This window comes from Nicotiana tabacum, chromosome 15, assembly GCF_000715075.1.
Source record: "Nicotiana tabacum cultivar K326 chromosome 15, ASM71507v2, whole genome shotgun sequence".
Taxonomy (NCBI): domain Eukaryota; kingdom Viridiplantae; phylum Streptophyta; class Magnoliopsida; order Solanales; family Solanaceae; genus Nicotiana; species Nicotiana tabacum.
Genome location: NC_134094.1, coordinates 3,173,366 through 3,193,268, shown reverse-complemented (window position 1 = coordinate 3,193,268; position 19,903 = coordinate 3,173,366). Strand labels below are relative to the sequence as shown.

General features: G+C 36.0%; 1 protein-coding gene and 1 long non-coding RNA gene across 5 annotated transcripts; one reads left to right on the top strand and one right to left on the bottom strand.

The window, feature by feature from the left end:
* Positions 1-1,717: 1,717 nt before the first annotated feature.
* On the top strand, positions 1,718-8,678 carry LOC107791490 (multiple C2 domain and transmembrane region protein 7-like). Of its 3 annotated transcripts, none has more exons than XM_016613577.2 (3): positions 1,718-2,012; positions 4,071-4,113; positions 5,425-8,678. In XM_016613577.2, the coding sequence occupies exon 3, from the start codon at positions 5,451-5,453 to the stop codon at positions 8,454-8,456; it is 3,006 nt and encodes a 1,001-aa protein (XP_016469063.1). In that variant the 5' UTR covers positions 1,718-2,012; positions 4,071-4,113; positions 5,425-5,450; the 3' UTR covers positions 8,457-8,678. The 3 variants fall into 3 exon arrangements, with proteins under 3 accessions (XP_016469063.1, XP_075088034.1, XP_016469064.1); XM_075231933.1 differs by lacking the exon at positions 1,718-2,012 and adding an exon at positions 2,976-3,284; XM_016613578.2 differs by lacking the exon at positions 1,718-2,012 and adding an exon at positions 3,381-3,517.
* A 2,625-nt stretch (positions 8,679-11,303) lies between these two features.
* On the bottom strand, positions 11,304-13,504 carry LOC107791488 (uncharacterized). Of its 2 annotated transcripts, none has more exons than XR_012699573.1 (2): positions 12,884-13,504; positions 11,304-11,579 (listed from the first exon to the last, which is right to left on the bottom strand). It is a non-coding gene; the product is annotated as an uncharacterized LOC107791488 (long non-coding RNA). The 2 variants fall into 2 exon arrangements; XR_012699574.1 differs by having other exon boundaries at positions 11,304-11,573.
* Positions 13,505-19,903: the final 6,399 nt, after the last annotated feature.

Genomic DNA, 19,903 nt, shown 5'->3' with positions numbered 1-19,903 from the left:
CCTAATTAATTAAAAAGACTTATTACCCATACCCGAAAAATATTTTATTTTTTTTGTAAAAACTGAAATTATTTTTACTAAAAACTGGGGAAAAAAAATAATATTTTTTTTCAGTTTTTACAAAAAAAAACTGCTTTAGAAAAAACTGAAAAATATTTTCTAAAATAATGTTTTTGTAAAAACTGAAGAAAAGAAAAAGTTGAAAATCAATTTTCTAAAGCAACTAAAAACTGAAAAAAACTGAAATATTATTAACTAAAAATTGAAAAAAAATAAAATATTTATTTTTTCAGTTTTTACAAAAATATTGCTTTAGAAAATTACTTTTTATATTTTTTTTTCCAGTTTTTACAAAAATATTATTTTAGAAAATATTTTTCAACTTTTTTTAAAGCAGTTCTTTTGTAAAAATTGGGAAAACAAATATATAAATTCGTTTTTTTCAGTTTTTAGTAAAAAAAAAAAATCAATTTTTTCCAGTTTTTTTTAAAAAAAAAATCAGTTTTTGCAGTTTTTACAAAAAAAATTGATTTAGAAAATTAATTTTCAGCTTCTTTTTTTTTCAATTTTTTCATTTTTTTTCCAGTTTTTAGTAAAAATAATTTCAGTTTTTTCCAGTTTTTACAAAAAAAAATATATATATTTTTCGGGTATGGGTAATAAGTCTTTTTAATTAATTAGGAGATATTTAGAATTGACTAACATGGCGATGACACGTGTCCTTCCGTTTAAATGAGGGGTATATTTGAACCCAAAGTATGACTGAAGGGGTATAAATAGTATAACGAGGATATTCTTAGATCATTTTCGAAAGTAGAGGGGCATATTTGGCCCTTTGCCGTTTAAAAGTTCGTGGAGAGGACCAAGGGCGGAGCTAAAAGTTGATATATCAGTTCGGCCAAGGGCGGAGCTAAGTTCGTGGATATATATATATATATATATATATATATATATATATATATATATCAAATTTAGAATCCAGTTACTAATATCCGATATTACTATCCTAGAATTTAAGTCTCATAAAATTTAAATTCTAGTTCCGCTTCTAATTAGTACTAACTTTTTATAAGACATGCAGATTGATAATTTGTCGAATGTGCTAACTAGATCGTCCGATATTACTACTATTATTTTGTAAAAAAATACAAAAAGATCTATATGTTTGTGCTCAAGAGTCAAGAATAGGAGCGTTCTAAGGATTAATCAAATGTTTTCACTTACTGTAAACTAAGTCTATTTAATTGAGAGCAATTTTTTATACCGTTAAATTATTAAACACTAATTACAATTAAGTAGTTGGGATTTTATGCTAAACATAAGTATGGATGTTAATAAAAAATCTAACATGTTAAAGATGGCCAAATTACTTAAACATTTAAACTTAGGGAAAAGCTTTTGGATGCACCCCTTAATATGCAATTCTTTCTCCGACTCTCCATAAATATAGAATACTTTATACACCAATCAGTTTATCTTATATTTCTATCCAAAAAAAATTCTTGTATGGTGAGAGTTGACTTTTGTCAAGATTTGATTATTGTCATAATTTAACTCAAAAGTGTAAACAAGAAAAATGATTTCGTCAAGATTAAAAAACAGTTGCAACCTTCATATCAATTGCATGAGCACATTTCTCTCTAATACAAAACAGACAACTTTGTATGTACATTAGTTGTGGACCTCATTCTACTCTCTTTTTAACTCGAAAATAGTGTCATCCAATCTCAAAACCGACCATGTGAACTTCATCTCTATAGTCTACAGTCCCTCCCCCCCCAAACCCAAGAAAATCACCCCTGAGTCCCTTACCCTTCCATTAAATTCCTATATTTGACATTAATAAGGTCCTATATTCGACACAAAATCTATATATATACAACAATGTACTATACATAAATGCAAAGAAACGTTTCAAAATACACTGCAAATTAATGGCTGCATTTTGGCTTCTCTTTTAGTCTTGGTAATGGTGGTGAAAATTGCAGGATTTAAGTTTGTAAAGAAAAAGGGTATGCTTATTTTACATCTCCTTTTCTTTGTTCTTCTTCATTCTTTAAAATTTGGTACCTTTTTTCCCCCCTAATATTTAGACACTAGCTTAAAAACCCCAGAAAATGATTTTGCAATTTCATGATTTTAATGAAAAGCTCACTTGCATTTTCCCAAAAATGCAAAAGTTTTTAAGCACAAGCTCAAGAACTTAGATGTTGATTTTATGTAAATTCTCTTTATTAGTACTCATTTTCTCTTTGTTGGTCTTCATTTTTTAAAATGTAAGAATTTTCAAGGAATTTTGATGTTGGTTTTAGTTAAATCCTTTATTTAGTAAGTAAGTAAGTACTTATTTTCCCTCAAATTCACTTTTTTTTGTTTCTTTATATTTTTGTATTTTGATATGTGTTATTTTTGAGCAAAAGTTTGAATCTTGGTAGGTAATTATGGTAATATTTGATTTCATCACTTTGAATTGATTATAAAGTTGGAGTCTTTTTGAGTTGTGGCTTTTCTTTTTGTTATTTAGTTGCATGGCTAATTACCACTTTTCCCTTTTTCTGGATATGTTATTTATCACTAATAAAATATGAAAAATCTTTTTTTTCTTAGCAAAAGTTTGAATCTTGAAAGGTAATTATTGTACCATTTGATTTCAACACTTTGAATTTATTATAAAGTTGGAGTCTTTTTGTTTGCATCAAAGTATTTGTGGCTTTTTTGTGTGTGTGTATTTTAGCTGCATGGCTAATTACCACTTTTTCCTTTTTCTGGATGTGTTATTTATCACTAATAAAATGTGAAAGATTTTTTTTTATAGCAAAAGTTTGAATCTTGAAAGGTAATTATTGTACCATTTGATTTCAACACTTTGAATTGATGCTAAAGTTGAAGTCTTTTTGTTTGCATTAAAGTATTTGTGGCTTTTCTTTTTGTAATTTAGTTGCATGGATAATTACCACTTTTCCCTTTTTCTACTTTTTGTCAAGATCAATGAACTTTATGTGTATTAGTAATTTATGGTGTAGATTTTAGTTGAAAATGACAAGTGCATGTGTCTAGCGATTCTTAAGGAACTTTAACTTCAAGCATGCTTTTATGAAGTTTTAAATTCTTTAATTTCTAAGGAAAGTAAGTTCGGTGCATTAAACTCCTGCCCCGTGTAGAGTTCGGGGAAGGGCCGAACCACAAGCGTCTATTGTACGCAGTCTTACCTTGTATTTCTCTGTTTCCACGGCTCTAACCCGTGACCTCCTGATCACATGACACCAATGACAGCAATTTTAACAGTTACGCCAAGCTCCCCTTCTTAAATTCTTTTAATTTACTTATAATTTTTTTTAAATACTTTAATTTTATATTATAAGTTTGTAGATCTCCACATGACGCTGACCAGCACATGGTATTGAAAGAGAGTTCACTCTCATATTAGTTTCAAACCTCATATTTTGTGCATTATATTTCTTATGAAGTTACACTTATCATTTCTTTAGTTTGTCAGACTTAAAGTGCAAGAAAAAAGGTGAGAATATGCAAATAGAATGATTCTGTGGCTTGTTTGAAAGTGTGGTTAGATCTTATCTAGCTGCTGATTTTGTTGAGATTTTTAATTTGAAGTGAATCCTTGTATTATTTGTCTTTATTAGGGACTAGTATTATTTTTTGTTGGTGTGCCTAATGAGTAGATACTGTTAAAATGAACTACTTAAATACCATTATGAACTAAGATTATTTTGCAGTAATAGCATGCAGGTTTGAAAATGTTCATTACAGGTAGAGTCTATATGATTGTTTTCACCATGTTGAGAATTTAGATGTCTTTTGTTTAAATCGGATTACTTCATTGGAATATATCGTTGACTTATATTTGTTATCGGAAACAGCTTCTCTACCTTCACAAGGTAGGGGTAAGGTCTGCGTACACATTACCTTCCCCAAACCCCACCTGTAGGATTACACTGGTTTTATTATTGTTGTTGTTGTTGTTGTTGTTGTTGTTAGTGATTTGCACAATTGTCAGGTTGTTCAAAGTTACTTGAGACTGCTAAGTACTAACTAAGCTTTGCATTTTGCAGATCTGACTTTGAGTTAGAGAAGTGAAAAATTCTTCTGGTTTTGGTAAGTTCTAATAGTATATCTTCACCATTTTGACAATTTCATTATAGTAGGCGCCAATATGGATCTTGCAAATTTTTGGGGACATTTTCCTGGTCTAGATCACATTTCAAAGTGGCTTTTCTCTTTTTCTTGCTTTTTCTTTTTTATGGTGTGGTTGGCAATGGTGGAAGGGGAGCCTTGGCATAACGGGTAAAGTTATTCCTATGTGACTAGGAGGTCACGAGTTCGAGCCGTGAAAATAACCTCTTGCAAAAATGGAGGGTAAAACTGTATACAATAGACCCTTGTAGTTCGGTCCTTCCCCGGACTCCGCACGTAGCGGGAGCTTAGTGCATCGGTTAGCAATGATGCTTGTTTAATTGCTTCCAATGATGCTATAGGTTAGTCTTGTTTAGCGGTGTTCCTTTCGCATAAGAAATCTATCTTTATTCCAGGATCATTTTCTAGCATAATTACATGAGAAAGCTGTAAGCAGTTCTGCTTAAGGTTATTCTGATAAATTTGCTTATTCTGCACGTTTGATTTGGTTTCCATCTTTTATAAACTTATCTCGTATACTTGATCAACTTGTCGTATCTTTGACTGATAAGCTGCTTCTTGTAATCTGTACTAGATCTTTTAGATTTTAAACAATTAATTGAAGAATATATTTTCTGATAATTCCTTGAAGTGAAAATTCATAATTAAGTTTTAGCTGACATTGGTAGCAATTAGCAATTTAGATAGAAACATGAATAATACATTGTTTTCCAATTTTAAGAATCCATTCGCACCCCTATTGCATCATAGGTCACTTCATTCAAGAACTTTTTGATGGTTAATGGCTGATTAAGTAAGATCAGTTTAGTTCCGTTCCGTGACCGGTAAAGTTACTGCCATGTGACCAGGAGGTCGCGGGGTCGGGCCGGGGAAACAGCTTCTTGCAGAAATGCAGTATAAGGCTGCGTACAATAGACCTTTGTGGTCCGGCCCTTTACCGGACCCCGCGCATAGCAGGAGCTTAGTGCACCGGGCTACCCTTTTTAGTTTAGTTCCGTCTCATTAATTACCTTATTTGTAGGATCTCGCTTAATGTGGTGATTTTTTTGGCCGAATGATCTAATTCCAATTCCTTTTGGTTCATTGCTGTCATTCAAAAATATGTGAAGTTGCAAGCTGAAACTTTTGGTTCATCAATTCTTGCTATTGCAATGAGGCGCCTGTTTTTTTGTTCATCTTCAGCAATTCTCAATCTTTAGTTTTTATTTTGAATGTTTTATCTCCTTCACCCTCTGGAACTACATCCTAAAGGTTTTGCTTTATATCTCTCAGATACTGCTCACAATAATTCTTCGAAGATGATCTTAAGCAACCTGAAGCTAGGTGTCGAAGTGGTTGGCGCCCATAATCTTTTGCCGAAAGATGGTCAAGGATCATCTAGTTCTTTTGTGGAGCTTTACTTTGACGGTCAGAGGTTTCGCACTACAATCAAGGAAAAGGACCTGAGTCCGGTGTGGAACGAGACTTTCTACTTCAACATCTCTGACCCTTCCAACCTCCATATGCTCGTTCTTGATGCCTATGTCTATAACAATATTCGAGCCACTCAGTCCAGGTCCTTTCTTGGCAAGATTACCATTAATGGGACTTCCTTTGTACCTTATTCGGATTCTGTTGTATTGCATTATCCTCTGGAAAAGCGCAGTATCTTTTCACGTGTGAGGGGAGAACTCGGTCTTAAAGTGTATATTATTGACGATCCATCCATAAAGTCATCAACCCCTATTTCTGCAGCCAATGATACTCAGGTTCACAGCCACTCGGCTCAAACTCCAGCCCCAAAAATTCCTAGATCAGAAGTGAGACACACGTTCCATCATCTTCCCAATCCAAATCACCCACCGCAGCAACAACAAGCTCCTCCTCCTGTTGCTGTGTATCCTCAAGGAACAAGATATATGACTGAGGATATGAAGGTTCCGGAACCACAGCCTCCACCCCAGCTCGTCCGGATGCATTCTGCGACAATGGCACAGCCCGTTGACTATGCACTTAAGGAAACAAGCCCATTCCTTGGAGGGGGCCGAGTTGTGGGTGGTCGTGTTATTCGTACAGACAGGATGTCTGGTTGTACGTATGATCTTGTTGAGAAGATGCACTTCCTTTTTGTTAGAGTTGTTAAGGCTCGTGAGCTTCCTGCAATGGATGTTACGGGGAGTGTGGATCCATATGTTGAGGTTAGGATTGGGAATTACAAAGGAATTACGAAGCACATTGAAAAAAGTCAAAATCCTTTGTGGAATGTAGTATTTGCCTTTACTAGGGAGAGGATGCAGGCGTCTGTGCTTGAAGTCGTAGTCAAGGACAAGGATCTTCTCAAAGATGATTTTGTAGGCCTTTGCAGATTTGACCTCAATGAAGTCCCAATGCGTGTGCCGCCAGATAGTCCACTAGCTCCAGAGTGGTATCGGCTCGCAGATAAGAAAGGAGAGAAGATAAAGGGGGAGCTCATGCTTGCTGTCTGGATCGGTACTCAAGCGGATGAAGCGTTTCCTGATGCGTGGCATTCTGATGCAGCTCTATCTGTTGACACAGCTGCATCCACTCTTATACGTTCAAAAGTGTATCATGCACCCCGGTTATGGTATGTCCGTGTTAATGTTGTTGAGGCACAAGACTTGCTTCCGACAGAGAAAACTCGTTTCCCAGACGCTTATGTGAAGGTACAAATAGGAAACCAAGTTTTGAAAACTAAGCCAGTTCAGGCTCGAACATTCAATCCTCTTTGGAATGAAGATCTCCTGTTTGTTGCTGCTGAACCATTTGAAGACAACCTCGTCCTCACAGTCGAGGATCGTGTGGCTCCAGGAAAAGATGAGATCATTGGGAGAGTCATAATCCCTTTAAGCATGGTAGAGAAGCGTGCTGATGATAAAATGATTCATTCTCGTTGGTTTAACCTGGAAAAGCCGGTGGCCATTGATATTGATCAGCTTAAGAAGGAGAAATTCTCAAGCAGACTTCATCTCCGAGTCTGTCTCGATGGAGGCTATCATGTCCTTGACGAATCCACTCATTATAGTAGTGATCTTCGCCCGACAGCAAAACAGCTGTGGAGGCCACCAATTGGTGTTCTGGAACTTGGAGTCTTAAATGCTGTGGGACTTCATCCTATGAAAACACGAGATGGCAAAGGCACATCGGATACATATTGTGTTGCAAAATATGGTCACAAATGGGTTCGAACTCGAACAATTGTTGATAACCTCTGTCCCAAGTACAATGAGCAATACACTTGGGAGGTATTCGATCCAGCTACAGTTCTCACCGTTGGCGTGTTTGATAACAGCCATCTGGGAGACAAAGGTTCAAATGGTACCAAAGATCTAAAAGTTGGGAAGGTTAGAATTCGTATCTCGACACTTGAAACAGGCAGAGTTTACACACATTCATATCCATTGCTGGTTCTTCACCCTACTGGTGTTAAGAAGATGGGAGAATTGCACCTGGCAATCCGTTTTACATGCACATCATTTGCGAACATGCTTTACAAATACTCATGTCCTCTTTTGCCGAAAATGCATTATGTAAGGCCTTTCACTGTCATGCAACTTGACATGCTACGGCATCAGGCAGTCAACATAGTGGCCATGCGATTGGGACGAGCAGAACCCCCGCTGAGAAAGGAAGTGGTGGAATACATGTCTGATGTAGACTCACACCTCTGGAGCATGAGGCGTAGCAAAGCAAATTTTTTCCGTCTGATGTCAATTTTCACAGGATTATTTGCTGTTGGCAAATGGTTCGGAGACATCTGCTTGTGGAAGAACCCGATCACAACAGTCCTCGTGCACGTCCTCTTTCTTATGCTAGTGTCATTTCCAGAGCTTATTTTACCAACTGTTTTCCTTTACATGTTTCTAATAGGAGTGTGGAATTACCGTTACCGGCCTAGGTATCCTCCTCACATGAACACAAAGTTATCACAAGCCGAATCAGTGCACCCGGACGAGCTTGATGAAGAGTTTGACACATTCCCAACTAGCCGTGGCCCTGAACTGGTACGAATGAGATATGATCGACTAAGGAGTGTAGCTGGACGAATTCAAACAGTCGTTGGTGACGTTGCAACACAAGGCGAGCGATTCCAGTCACTGCTGAGTTGGCGCGATCCACGTGCCACAGCCTTATTTGTCACATTTTGCCTTATAGCTGCATTGGTCTTGTACGTAACGCCATTCCAGGTAATTGCAGCTCTTATAGGCATCTATATGATGAGACATCCGAGATTTCGCCATAGGCTGCCTTCTGTGCCAATCAACTTCTTCCGCCGGCTGCCAGCTCGGACAGATAGTATGTTGTAAGTTATTGGAAGCTAAGACATTACATCTGGTTTGAGGTCTTAGTTTAGTTTGTTCCTTCTATTGCTTTTTATGTGTTCTTCTGCAGCATTTGGTGTAGGTACTGATGTGATATTCAGGACCAGATAAATAATTCTCTTGGCCTGTTTACTTCTTTATGTATAATAAGACCTATTCCTACAACTTTTTTCCTTATTATGATTAATATATGTATCATTGGTTGTGCATTTTTGTCGGGGGCGGATGTAGCATTATAGTTACGGATTCAACTGAACCCATAACTTTCGAGGCGGGACATAAATTGTGTAAAAAATCATTAACATTATAAGAAATACTAGTAGATACGAACGCGTTTAAAATTATAATGAGTTCAATACTAAGAATCTTAAATATTAAACTCATAGAATTTAAATCCTGAATCTGCCTCTGATTTTTGCTTCAATACAAGTGTGGCACTTCATCTACTAAAACAAACTCCAATGATGGGGTGCTATATTTAAAGTTCTTAAACATAGTAGGCATTTGGACATAAAAAATGTACTTGTTGGGAAAAAAAAACATCATTTGGAGTTGAGTTTGGACATAAAAATTGTACTTGATAGAAAAAAACATCATTTGGAGTTAAGTTGAAAAATAGTATTTGAATTTTGAAATTACGTTTGGACATGGGAAAAAAGTTTTTCTGAAAATTTTGAAAAAGTGGTCAAAACAACTTTTTGGTTTTTGAACATCTCATTTTCAAAAATCTCAAAAAACTTGTAAAATTTCAATTTTAAATAAAATTTTCAAACTCTATGGACAAACGGGTCCCTAGAATGGGTCCAATGGGACAGTTATATTTCTTTTAGATAAGAAAATGCCTTTTGTTGTTCCTTCTTCAACGTGCAAGATTGCATGAATAGTAAAGTGTAGTCAGTCCAAACTCTACCAAATCCAATTTATAAATAGCAAATAGGAATTAGCAATGAGCATTTATATATAGCAATTACAAAAATGTGATTTACAAATCGCAATGACCAAATGCAACACATGTATGGCAATTAATATCTTACAATTATAAAATGGAGCTCTACTTTAAGATTAATTCTCGTATATGATTAGTAGAGTGTAGTCAGTTCCAAACGCGAATAAAGGCTAGAAAATCCAATTCGTAAATCGTAGTTAACTTAATAAATCACAATTAGCAATAAATTGCATTACCAAATGTGCTCTATAAATTGCAAATAGCAAATACTATCTATAATCGCAAATAGCAATTGAGATTTATAAATCGCAACTAGAAATACAAATTGTCATTCTAAGTCGCACTTACCAGTAAAAATCGTAATAGAAGAATACTTTATAAAGCACAAAATTCGAATTACAAATCGTTATTATCGAATGAGTCCTATAAATCGTAATTACATAATGCAATTTATGACTCCCAATTCTCTAGTACCGTAGAAATTACACCCGGTAAACTCAGTTTATAAGTGAAACCATTTTAATTATTTTTTTCCCATCCAACCATGCTATTTCCTGTATGTGGATCATCAGCATATTATAAGTGATGTGGAGTCTAAGGTGAGGCCTAAGTCTAAGTCAAGTTGAAAATTTTCATAATAGATTAAAGTTCCAAATGAGTACGCACAAGATCCAACTTTGGACAAGCATATATATATATATATATATATATATAAGGAGTTATGTGATGATCAACCTATAAAATAAAAGGTCTTCGAGTTTATTACAAATATTAAGGCTTATATTATAATATGTCTTCAATATGAACTTTTGCTGTATAAGATGTGAGTGGTGGTTGGATATAAAGACTCAAGAGAGGGGTTTGGTTGCGGGCATGGTTTGGGCAAACCCGAAATCCAAATCGAAATTTTAATATTTTGGATTTTTGGTTTGGATTTTCGGATTACAGATTGGATTTTGGATTTAATTTTTAAAATTTTTGGATATTGGATTTTGGTACTTCGGATTTTGGATATCCGAAAATCCAAAATTTGTATACTTTATATTTAGTCCATTATCCATATGTCAATAGTAATAAGTTTAATTCTCTACCCATTAGATATTATATCATATGATTATTGTCATAATACTTTCTATTTGGATATGGTTTTACTATTGCTATTTCGTATCTACCGTATTAATGTCTCTATTGCATTTCCTTGATAATAATTTTATTTGTTTATTTGGATTATTTTTGTATACTATATTGTACAGGTTATTAGACTAGTGAGTGTCTTGACTGTACCTCGTCACTACTCTACTGAGCTTAGTCTTGATACTTACTGGGTACCGACTTTGGTGTACTCATACTACACTTCTGCACATTTTTGTGCAGAGCCAGGTATTGAAGATATCGGATTTGGACAGAGTTAGAGTGTGATCGCAAGGATTTAAGGTAGAGCTGCTTGGTCGTCACAGTCTCTTGGAGTCTTTCCATTTTTATTGTACTAAATTATTAATCAAACAGTATTGAGTATTTGATCCTTGAGATCATTTCATGTATTCAGTTAGAGTTCGTGTCTCAGTATTACCAGTCTCGGGAGGTTGTTTGTAATTATTTTCGATGTTTGTTTTGACATTAGTATTTAATTATATGTTTAAAAAAAAATTGGCTTGAATTGAAATTATAATCGGCTTACTTAGTCTTAGAGACTAAGTATCATCGCGACGTTTGCAGTGGGATTTTGGGTCGTGACAGAACTGGATCAAACCTTTTTGCCCAAAACTGCTTGTCCTCAAATGCATCTTCCAACTTGTCGAAAACCCAATAGAGGATCTTCACAGAAGGACTTAGGTAGAGAACAAACACAAGGGAGTGCGGCAACAACAGCGAGCAAGTGCTTGCAATTGAAAGAAAGGCGAAAAAATCCACATCAAATGGAAGATTACGCGCATATACTTGACATAGTCTAGCACATTTCACGTAAATTACAAAGAGGTACCACAACATCACCAAAGAGCCTACAACTATTGAGACGATGGTGGAATGCTCTTGAAATAGATTCTGATGGCTGTCTTGAAATTTGAGTTGTAGCCAGCCAAGGAAAAATGCTATTATCGCGGCAGAAAATGTGATGATCACCGGTTCCGCCATTGATGAGCTTTCAATTGAATTACCTGCATCTACGACACAAAAATATTTAGCAGCTAGGAAACAAGAAGGAGAAGGAGGAGGAGGAGGTACAATGAAGACAAAGGGGTGTTTTTTTGAAGACAGAAAGAAGAATTCTCGAGCTTATATATGGAGACTTAGGCCTCAAGAATTTTGCTCCACTATCGTTCAATAATAAAATTCAATAATGGATTGAGATCAAGTTAAGCATGTTGGCACCTTGTCGCAGTGGCGGATGTAGTGTAGAGTTCAATTGAACCCATAATTTTTTACGTTTAGTAAAAATTTATATACAAAAATTCATTAAAAATACAAAATAGTAGATATGAACCAATAACTTTAAAAATATAACGGGTTCAATTCTAAAAACCTTATAACTTGAACTCATAGAGTTTAAATCCTAGATCCGTCTCTGCCTTGTGATACATTACCTTGGAATATTTGTTTGAATAGCTTGTTCATACGAGGGTTAGTAGCTAGCATAAAGTAAATATGTGTTTAGGGAATAGAATAGCCTATTGGTAGAATAAAATACTTTTTGGAGAATTTGTGCCATATGAAACTGAATATTTTTTCTACTATTCTGGCAAATGACCCACATGAAAGAGACCTTTAATTTGGTGGGTTGAATCTTACCAAGAGAAAGAAAAAAAGTAAGGAGAAGAGAGAAAAGAAGGCCTAAACGAGATGGAAGAGAGCTAGAGAGATGAGGGAAGAGAAATATCAGATTTTCTAATTTTAATTTAGAAAAGACAAAAAGGCCCTCTCACTATGGAGTTCTTATAAAGTTAAGGGTACTTATATATATATTAAAAAATTAAGATATCTCGATAAACTTTGGTTTTAGGCCATAAATATCATTGAACCGCCCCTGATTACTGACTTCGGCACGTTCCAACAAACAATTATACTCTTAGGAATAGGTTGAAGCTCGAGCAAGGTGTCACAAAAATTGATCCACGGTAATGTCAAAGTAATGCTAGGTAAAGCCTAAGGTGGAATTCTCAGCTGGTGCTATCATTAAGAGATAGATATGTAGACTCGGTCTGATTATTACTAAGGAGATTTTTTATAAATATATCAGATAATAACATCAACAAAAAATTTAAAAAAGGAGAGTCGGGCCTTAGGCCTAAATACAAAGCTGAACAAAACACTTAGCGCCTGTGCCTCTACTCTCAATCTCTTCTATATATCTAAAAAAATAAAAAGTGTAAAAAAAAAAAGAGGACGGTAATTAAATTAGCTTGCTCTTGTATAAAGGAAGTAATGAATCCAAGCCTAGTCGACGAAATATATTTTTCTTCCTCCTTACCAGCTAGCACAGAACTGGATCTACCCTTTTTGCCCAAAACCGCCGGCCTATCCTCAAATGCATCTTCCAACTTGTTGAAAACCCAATAAAGGATCTTCACATAAGGAATCAGGTAGAGGAAAAACACAAGCGGCATAGGAGACTCCGACAACAGCAGCGAGCCAGTGCTTGCAATTGAAAGAAAGCGCAAAATTCTAGATCAAATGGAAGATTACGCGCATATGCTTGATATACCCCAGGACATTTCACTTTGATTCCAAAGAGGCACCAAAGCACCTACAGCTATTCGGATGATGATGTAATGCTTTTGAAACACATTTTGTTGGCTACCTTGAAATTTGAGATGTAGCAAGGCAACGAAGAGAGCTATTATCGCTGCAAAAAATGTGAGGATCAGCGGATCCGCCATTGATCTGATGAGCTTTCAATTGACTTACCTGCACGTACAAAACAAAAATATTTAGCACTTAGGAAATTAGATCGACGAGGATAATTAAAAAGAAGAAGACGAAGACAGAAGAAGATTATTGTAAAGAAGAGTCGCTTGATTTGATGATATATATAGGAAAAAAAGCGCGTTACAGGACGCGGGACCATATACAGTGCCCCCCCTATTTTCTTTTGTTTGTTTGCGGGGACAATAAACATTGCAGAAAACAAGGAACATTTTTCTTTCTTTTTTAAAAAAATTAAGGAATCTATTCATAATCTTTTTTTGTTTTTTCCATTACGTGTTGACTCTAAGAGTTTACGATTTAAAAATCTGATCAATGCAATTGCTTTAACTTTTGTTACTCTGTGAGGATTAGCCGTCAATATATTTGCAAAAACAGTATATATATGTATTTGTCTTATTTAAGGGAAAGGGGTTCTAAAAGTCAAAATGACCGGTTAGGTCATTACATTATCCCTCCTCCCATCCACGCAGTGTGAAGTACTCCCCTTCCCCTACACCACGACTACTGATGTTTTCATTAGCTATAGGTAACATAATCTTAATTAAATAGAAGATTACACGCATATACTTGATATAGTCCATACCAAAATGGTGTAAGAAATGGCATTGGGTTGGAGCACCAAAACATCAAATATTACACCGATATAGCATTTGGCATAAAAATTGACGCATGATTGGAGATGGTCTAAGCCAAAGCAAAGCTTCGTTCAGTTGTAGCAAGGAGAAACCTAAAAGTTTTTCATTTACGCTATTAATGTAATTTAATTTATTGTAATAATTTACTCATAATTTTATTAGGTTACAATCAATTCAATACCTATCACAAATATTTACTTGAAATTACTTTATAAATATGATTTAATTGTTGGAATTACTTGATAAAGACTTAATTAGTAGAATACGTATGGTCCTACAGATATTTGAAAATAATCTATGCAATTAATTGAGAAAGAAGGTCCTAAAGCACTGGTCCCAAATCTCCAAAAAGACTATTACTACAATTACTCTGACAACACGGTTTTTACAAACTTTTATGGGTGGTTTAATTTTTCAAGTTTAAAGCATTAAAATGGAGTAGATTCTTAGGTCAAACCAATGATACAATTCTTCCAAACATGTGAAGGTGATTTTTCCATTTTTGTTTTTTAGTTTTATCTTTTCATGTTCATATATTAATAATTGCTCAAATTAAATAAGTATAATAGATATGTGGATTCTATAGTGCGTGCTCCTTAATTGTTAATCTCTTTAATCATATCCTTTCATGTTAATTAATTTACTCACAATAATCTCCCATTAATAACTAATTTATCCCTCTATCTATTTATACTATTATAAAATAAATAAAGCTCCAAATACAAAACATTAATACTCAATTTTATTTTAATATTCTCAGTATATTTAACTTAAATCTATAAATAAATAACTAAAATGACAAGTAACTACCGTCCATGTTGTTGGAGACATCTATACAGACAATTATATACTCCCATGATACCTACTTTAATATATGGTCGATGATCTCCACTTACACTACAGTCCAAAATTTCTTTAGATTGAATATTTTGGATTCTTTATATTTTTTGCCAAGATTTTTGGAGTAAAAAGAGACATGAAACAATGGCATCTGCTCGTCATTTTACAACCCCCCCCCCCCCCAATAAGTAGTGCTATGATTCATGTTTTAATAAGTAAAATTATTTTATACTATCAAATCATATAAATTAATGGATCCAAGCCCAGCCGACGAAATGCGTTTTTCTTCTTTCTTCCCGGGTAACATAGAACTGGATCAAACCTTTTTGCCCAAAACTGTATGTCCTCAAATGCATCTTCCAACTTATGGAAAATAAGAGATACATTTACATATCCATTTTCAGACCCTTAGGCAGCCTAAAACAGCCATCTGCTGCTACTCCAACAAGTTCCGATGCTCAAACACAGAGATCTATGAAAGAAATTGTTTAAGTTGATTAAAAATGTGGGATGCTATACCATATAAAAGGGTGAAATAATATAAATTTCAACTACTGACCAAGACAATAATCTAGTGAACCAACCATTCACAAGGCAGAAATAAAAACTAATTTAAGCTAAAAAATCCAAGTGCAAAGGGCATATCTTGATACATTGTTAATCTAGATATCTGTCAATTAGCAGATTTGTAGTAATAATTTTGGTTAAACATTCAAGACAGAACCTAAGATTTATTGTTCTCTCTGTTAAGAAAGAAAGGACATAGGCAGCTACACAAGATAAAAACTATTTGTTGAAAACTTCTAATCAGTTTCTGTTAACAGAGGCAGTAACTAATCATCTAATGATGAAATGAGGTATAGAGAAACCAGAAACTACATTCGTCACGGTTTAAGTTAACAGTTTGCAACTTTCTGTTAATTGGAACATGAGTTCTGTTACTTAAATAAGATTTCCACAAGCTAACCAATCATTTGAAAATATTAAAACACAAACAATTAGTGATACATTCAAAACACCAACACAAACCCTGCCCCCTTCCCCACAAATCCCCAACCAAACAAAAAACAACAAACTCATTGAGTTTTCACGAGTGGAGTCTGGGGACGGTAGTGTGTACACAGACCTTACCCATTATCTGGAGGGCAAAGAACCTGTTTCGATAGACTCCCGGCTAAAAAACTAGGTCTAGAAGTAGTTGCAAATAGTGAGCACTATGGAACATTGACAACTAAACAAGCAAATTGTAATTGACTTAACTTAATTATTTAAAACAACCTGTACACCTACTGTATACAACAATTCCATGACATAAGAAAAGAGAGAAAGGATATACTTATTATTTATTGTGGCCAGAAAAGATTCTCTCCTTCACAGTCCAGTTACCACCAACCTAAGAAATTCCCTTGTCTGTTATAAGCTTTGCAACCTTTAACTATTACACTTGCACTTAATAAATGATCAAAAGCTAGCAAACCATGTCACTCCATTTAAGCTCATCTCATCCAAAATTATTATAAAATAAAATTAAAATAAAAAAATATTAGAATTTCTTTATATTTTATACTTGCATATAAATCTCATATAATCAAATAACAGGAAAAGGATACAGTACAAAACAAAATAAACATGGACACACCTCCATCCTCTTAAGTATGAATATTGTGCAAAACTAAAAGGCAGCTAGGTATATTAAGCTCACGCTATACGCGGGATTCGGGGAAAGATCTGACCAGAAGGGTCTATTGTATGCAGTTTTACCTGTATTTCTGCAAGAGATTATTTTTACGACTCGAACATGTGACCAACTTTACCAGTTACGTCAAGACTCCGAGTTGGAATATTGTGCAAAACTAAAAGACAGTCTGGTACACTAAACTCCCGCTATACGCGGGATCCGAGGAAGGATTAGACAAAAAGAGTCTATTGTACGCAATTTTACTTATATTTCTGCAAGAAGCTGTTTTTACGGCTCGAACATGTGACCAACTTTACCAGTTACGTCAAGGCTCCCTGTTCGAATATAATGTGGCGCTGATGTGGAAATGTAGTGGCTCGTGTGTAAAACACCTCTCATTATAAAACTGGTATTATAGTGTTAGGGTGTCATTTATTTCATTTCGAACAAGAATATGAGGTAAATAAATGTAACGACCTGATCGGTCGTTTCGAGAGTTGTAGCCACGTTTCCCTATTTTCTGCTTCTTTTGTGTTCTACAGATGTATTATGATTTATAGGGTTAGTTGGTTCGGGTCCGAAGTGATTTCAGAATGAATTGAGATACTTAGTCTCTTATTTAAAAGCTTATGTTGGAAAAGTTGACCGGATGTTGACTTATGTGCAAACGACCTTGGATTTGAATTTTGATGATTTCGTTAGCTCCGTTAGGTGATTTTGGACTTAGAAGCGCGTCTGGATTCTGATTTGGAGGTCCGTAGTAGAATTTGGCTTGAAATGGCGAAAATTGGATTTTTTGGCAAATTTGATCAAGAGTGAAAATTTTGATATCGGGGTCGGATTGGATTTTTGGGGATTATAGTAGGTTCGTGATTTTATTTGTGACGTGTGTGCAAAATTTGAGGTCAATAGGAAATGATTGGATAGGTTTCGGCGTCGTTTGTAGAATTTGAAAATTTTGAAGTTCATTAGGCTTGAATTCGGATGTAATTCGTATTTTGGAGGTTGTTTGAGGTGATTTGAGGATTCAACTAAATTCGTATTGGATTATAAGACTTGTTGGTATGTTTGGTTGAGGTCCCTGGGGCCTCGGGTTGATTTCGGGTGGTTAACGGATCAAAGTATGATGTTGAATGATAGTTGAAGTGTTGTTCCTGCTTGTGTAATCTCACCTGGGAGTGGGAACCGTAGGTGCGAGCTCACATAGGCAGAAAGGGCAGCGCTAGTGCGGAACTTGAGGCAAGGCAGCAGATGGTCGCAGGTGCGATGCTTTTCCCGCACCTTTGTGACCACATATGTGGTAGTAGGATCGCAGAAGTGAAAGTGGACTGTGGGCTGGGCTTCGCAGAAGCGGATACTTCCTCGCAGGAGCGGAATTCTTCGCAGAAGCGGGTGACTTGTTCTCACCCGCGAAGCCGCAGATGCGGGTAAATGGCCGCAAGTGCGGAGAGCCTGGGCAGAGTGTTTAAAAACAACTTCAACATTTTGGACTCGAACTTAGGCGATTTTGGAGAGGATTTTCGAGGGGATTATTGAGGTAAGCTTCTTGTACTCATTTTTTATCATAAATCTTGTTTCCCAATTGCTCCCCCCCACCCCCCTCCCCAAAATTGTGTGGTGTTGAGGTGAAATTTGGGGGTTTGAGGCTAGGGATTTGGAAATTGAATTTTGGGGATTTGAATGAACATTTGATGTCGTCTTTTGATAAATTTGGTATGGTTAGACTCGTGAGTGAATGGGCTTCGGGTTTTGTAACTTTTGTCGGATTTCGAAACATGGGCCCGGGGGATGGGTTTGAGCCAATTTCGCATTTTTAGCTATGATTTAGTACTTTTCTTGTGGAATTGATCCCTTTAGCCTATATTGATTGTATTGTACTACTTGTGGCTAGATTCGGGACGTTTGGAGACCGATTTGAGAGGCGAAGTAGAGATTTTCTCGGTTTGAGGTAAGTAACGCTTTCAAACTTGGTTTTGAGGGTTCGAAACCCCGAATTATGTGTTAAGTGATTGGTATTGAGGTGGCGCACATGCCAAGTGACGGGCGTGGAGGCGTGCACCGTGAGAATTGTGCCTGATTGATTTCATGGCACTGTATAGTGACTTTATCTTGTTGATATCCGTGTTTTCATTAGTGATAAAGTAATTGAGTTGTCAATCATACTAGGTATCATGTTTAGGCTTTATGCTGGTACTGTTGGGACTCCTAGTGGTCGTTTTTTATTGTCATCTCACTGGTTTTATTGATATTATGTACTCGGTCATGTTCATGCATTTCATATCATATCTCAGTCTCAGTTGTTATTTATTGATACGTCATATCATTGTTTCGGGCCAGTTTTCATGGTATTGTGAGCCCGTGAGTGAGATCGGAGAGATTCATGACTGAGTGAGGTTGAGAGCCTGATTATGAGTGACAGTTATGGGATCGGGATGCACGTCGCAACGGTTATACTGATTTTATGATAGCGCTTGGGCTGTAGGAGCCTCTCCGGAGTCTGTACACACCCCGAGTGAGCGCGGTTAATATTATTGAGGGATGGATCTTCCCTGGACATGGATCTTGTTCGAAGTACTTGATACCTGGAGATGGATCTTCTCCAAATGGCTGGATTGGCCTTCCTCGGTACTGGGTGACTTATAGTCAGTGATGTATATGTTCTGGGATGGATCTTCCCTGGGCCGTATGGGCCATATACAGTACCGAGTGGTTAAGCATTCGAGAGTGTGAGCACATGAGGCTGACAGCATGGTGCATCACATACAGCATGTGCATTGGCATATAGAGATAGCAGAGTTATATTCTTTACACTGTTCGGATCTGCTTCACTTTACTGTTTGAGTTGTTTATTTAATTTGAAAGCATGCCTACGTTTCTATTCAGTTATTTCTTTTTTATCTATACTAGTTGAGTTCGTCACTATCTTTCAGTCCAAAGTTTGGACTTGTTACTTACTGACTTGGATATACTCACGTTACTCCATGCACCTTATGTGCAGATCCAGGCATTTTTGGTCACGACGGCGGTTGTTGATTGAGGCTTTAGAGTTCGGAGACTACCAAGGTATATGCACGACGTTCGCAGGCCTTGGCTCTCCTTCTTTATCGCTAGTTGTATTTTCAGTTTATTTCTCTAGACACTGTAGTCGACTGTATTCTAATTTAGACCCCCATGTACTCTGTGACACCCCATTTTTGGGATGGATTGTATCGTATTTTGGATATTTATGTTTTCAAAAAAGCTTCCCTAAATTATTAAATTGCTTCCGTCTTTATGTTCAAAGATTTTACTGTGTTGAGATATTGAGTTGTGGCTTGCCTAGTTCCACGATAGACGCCATCACGACGGTTAGATTTTGGGTCGTGGCAAGCTGGTATCAGAGCCTAGGTTACATAGGTCTCACGAGTCA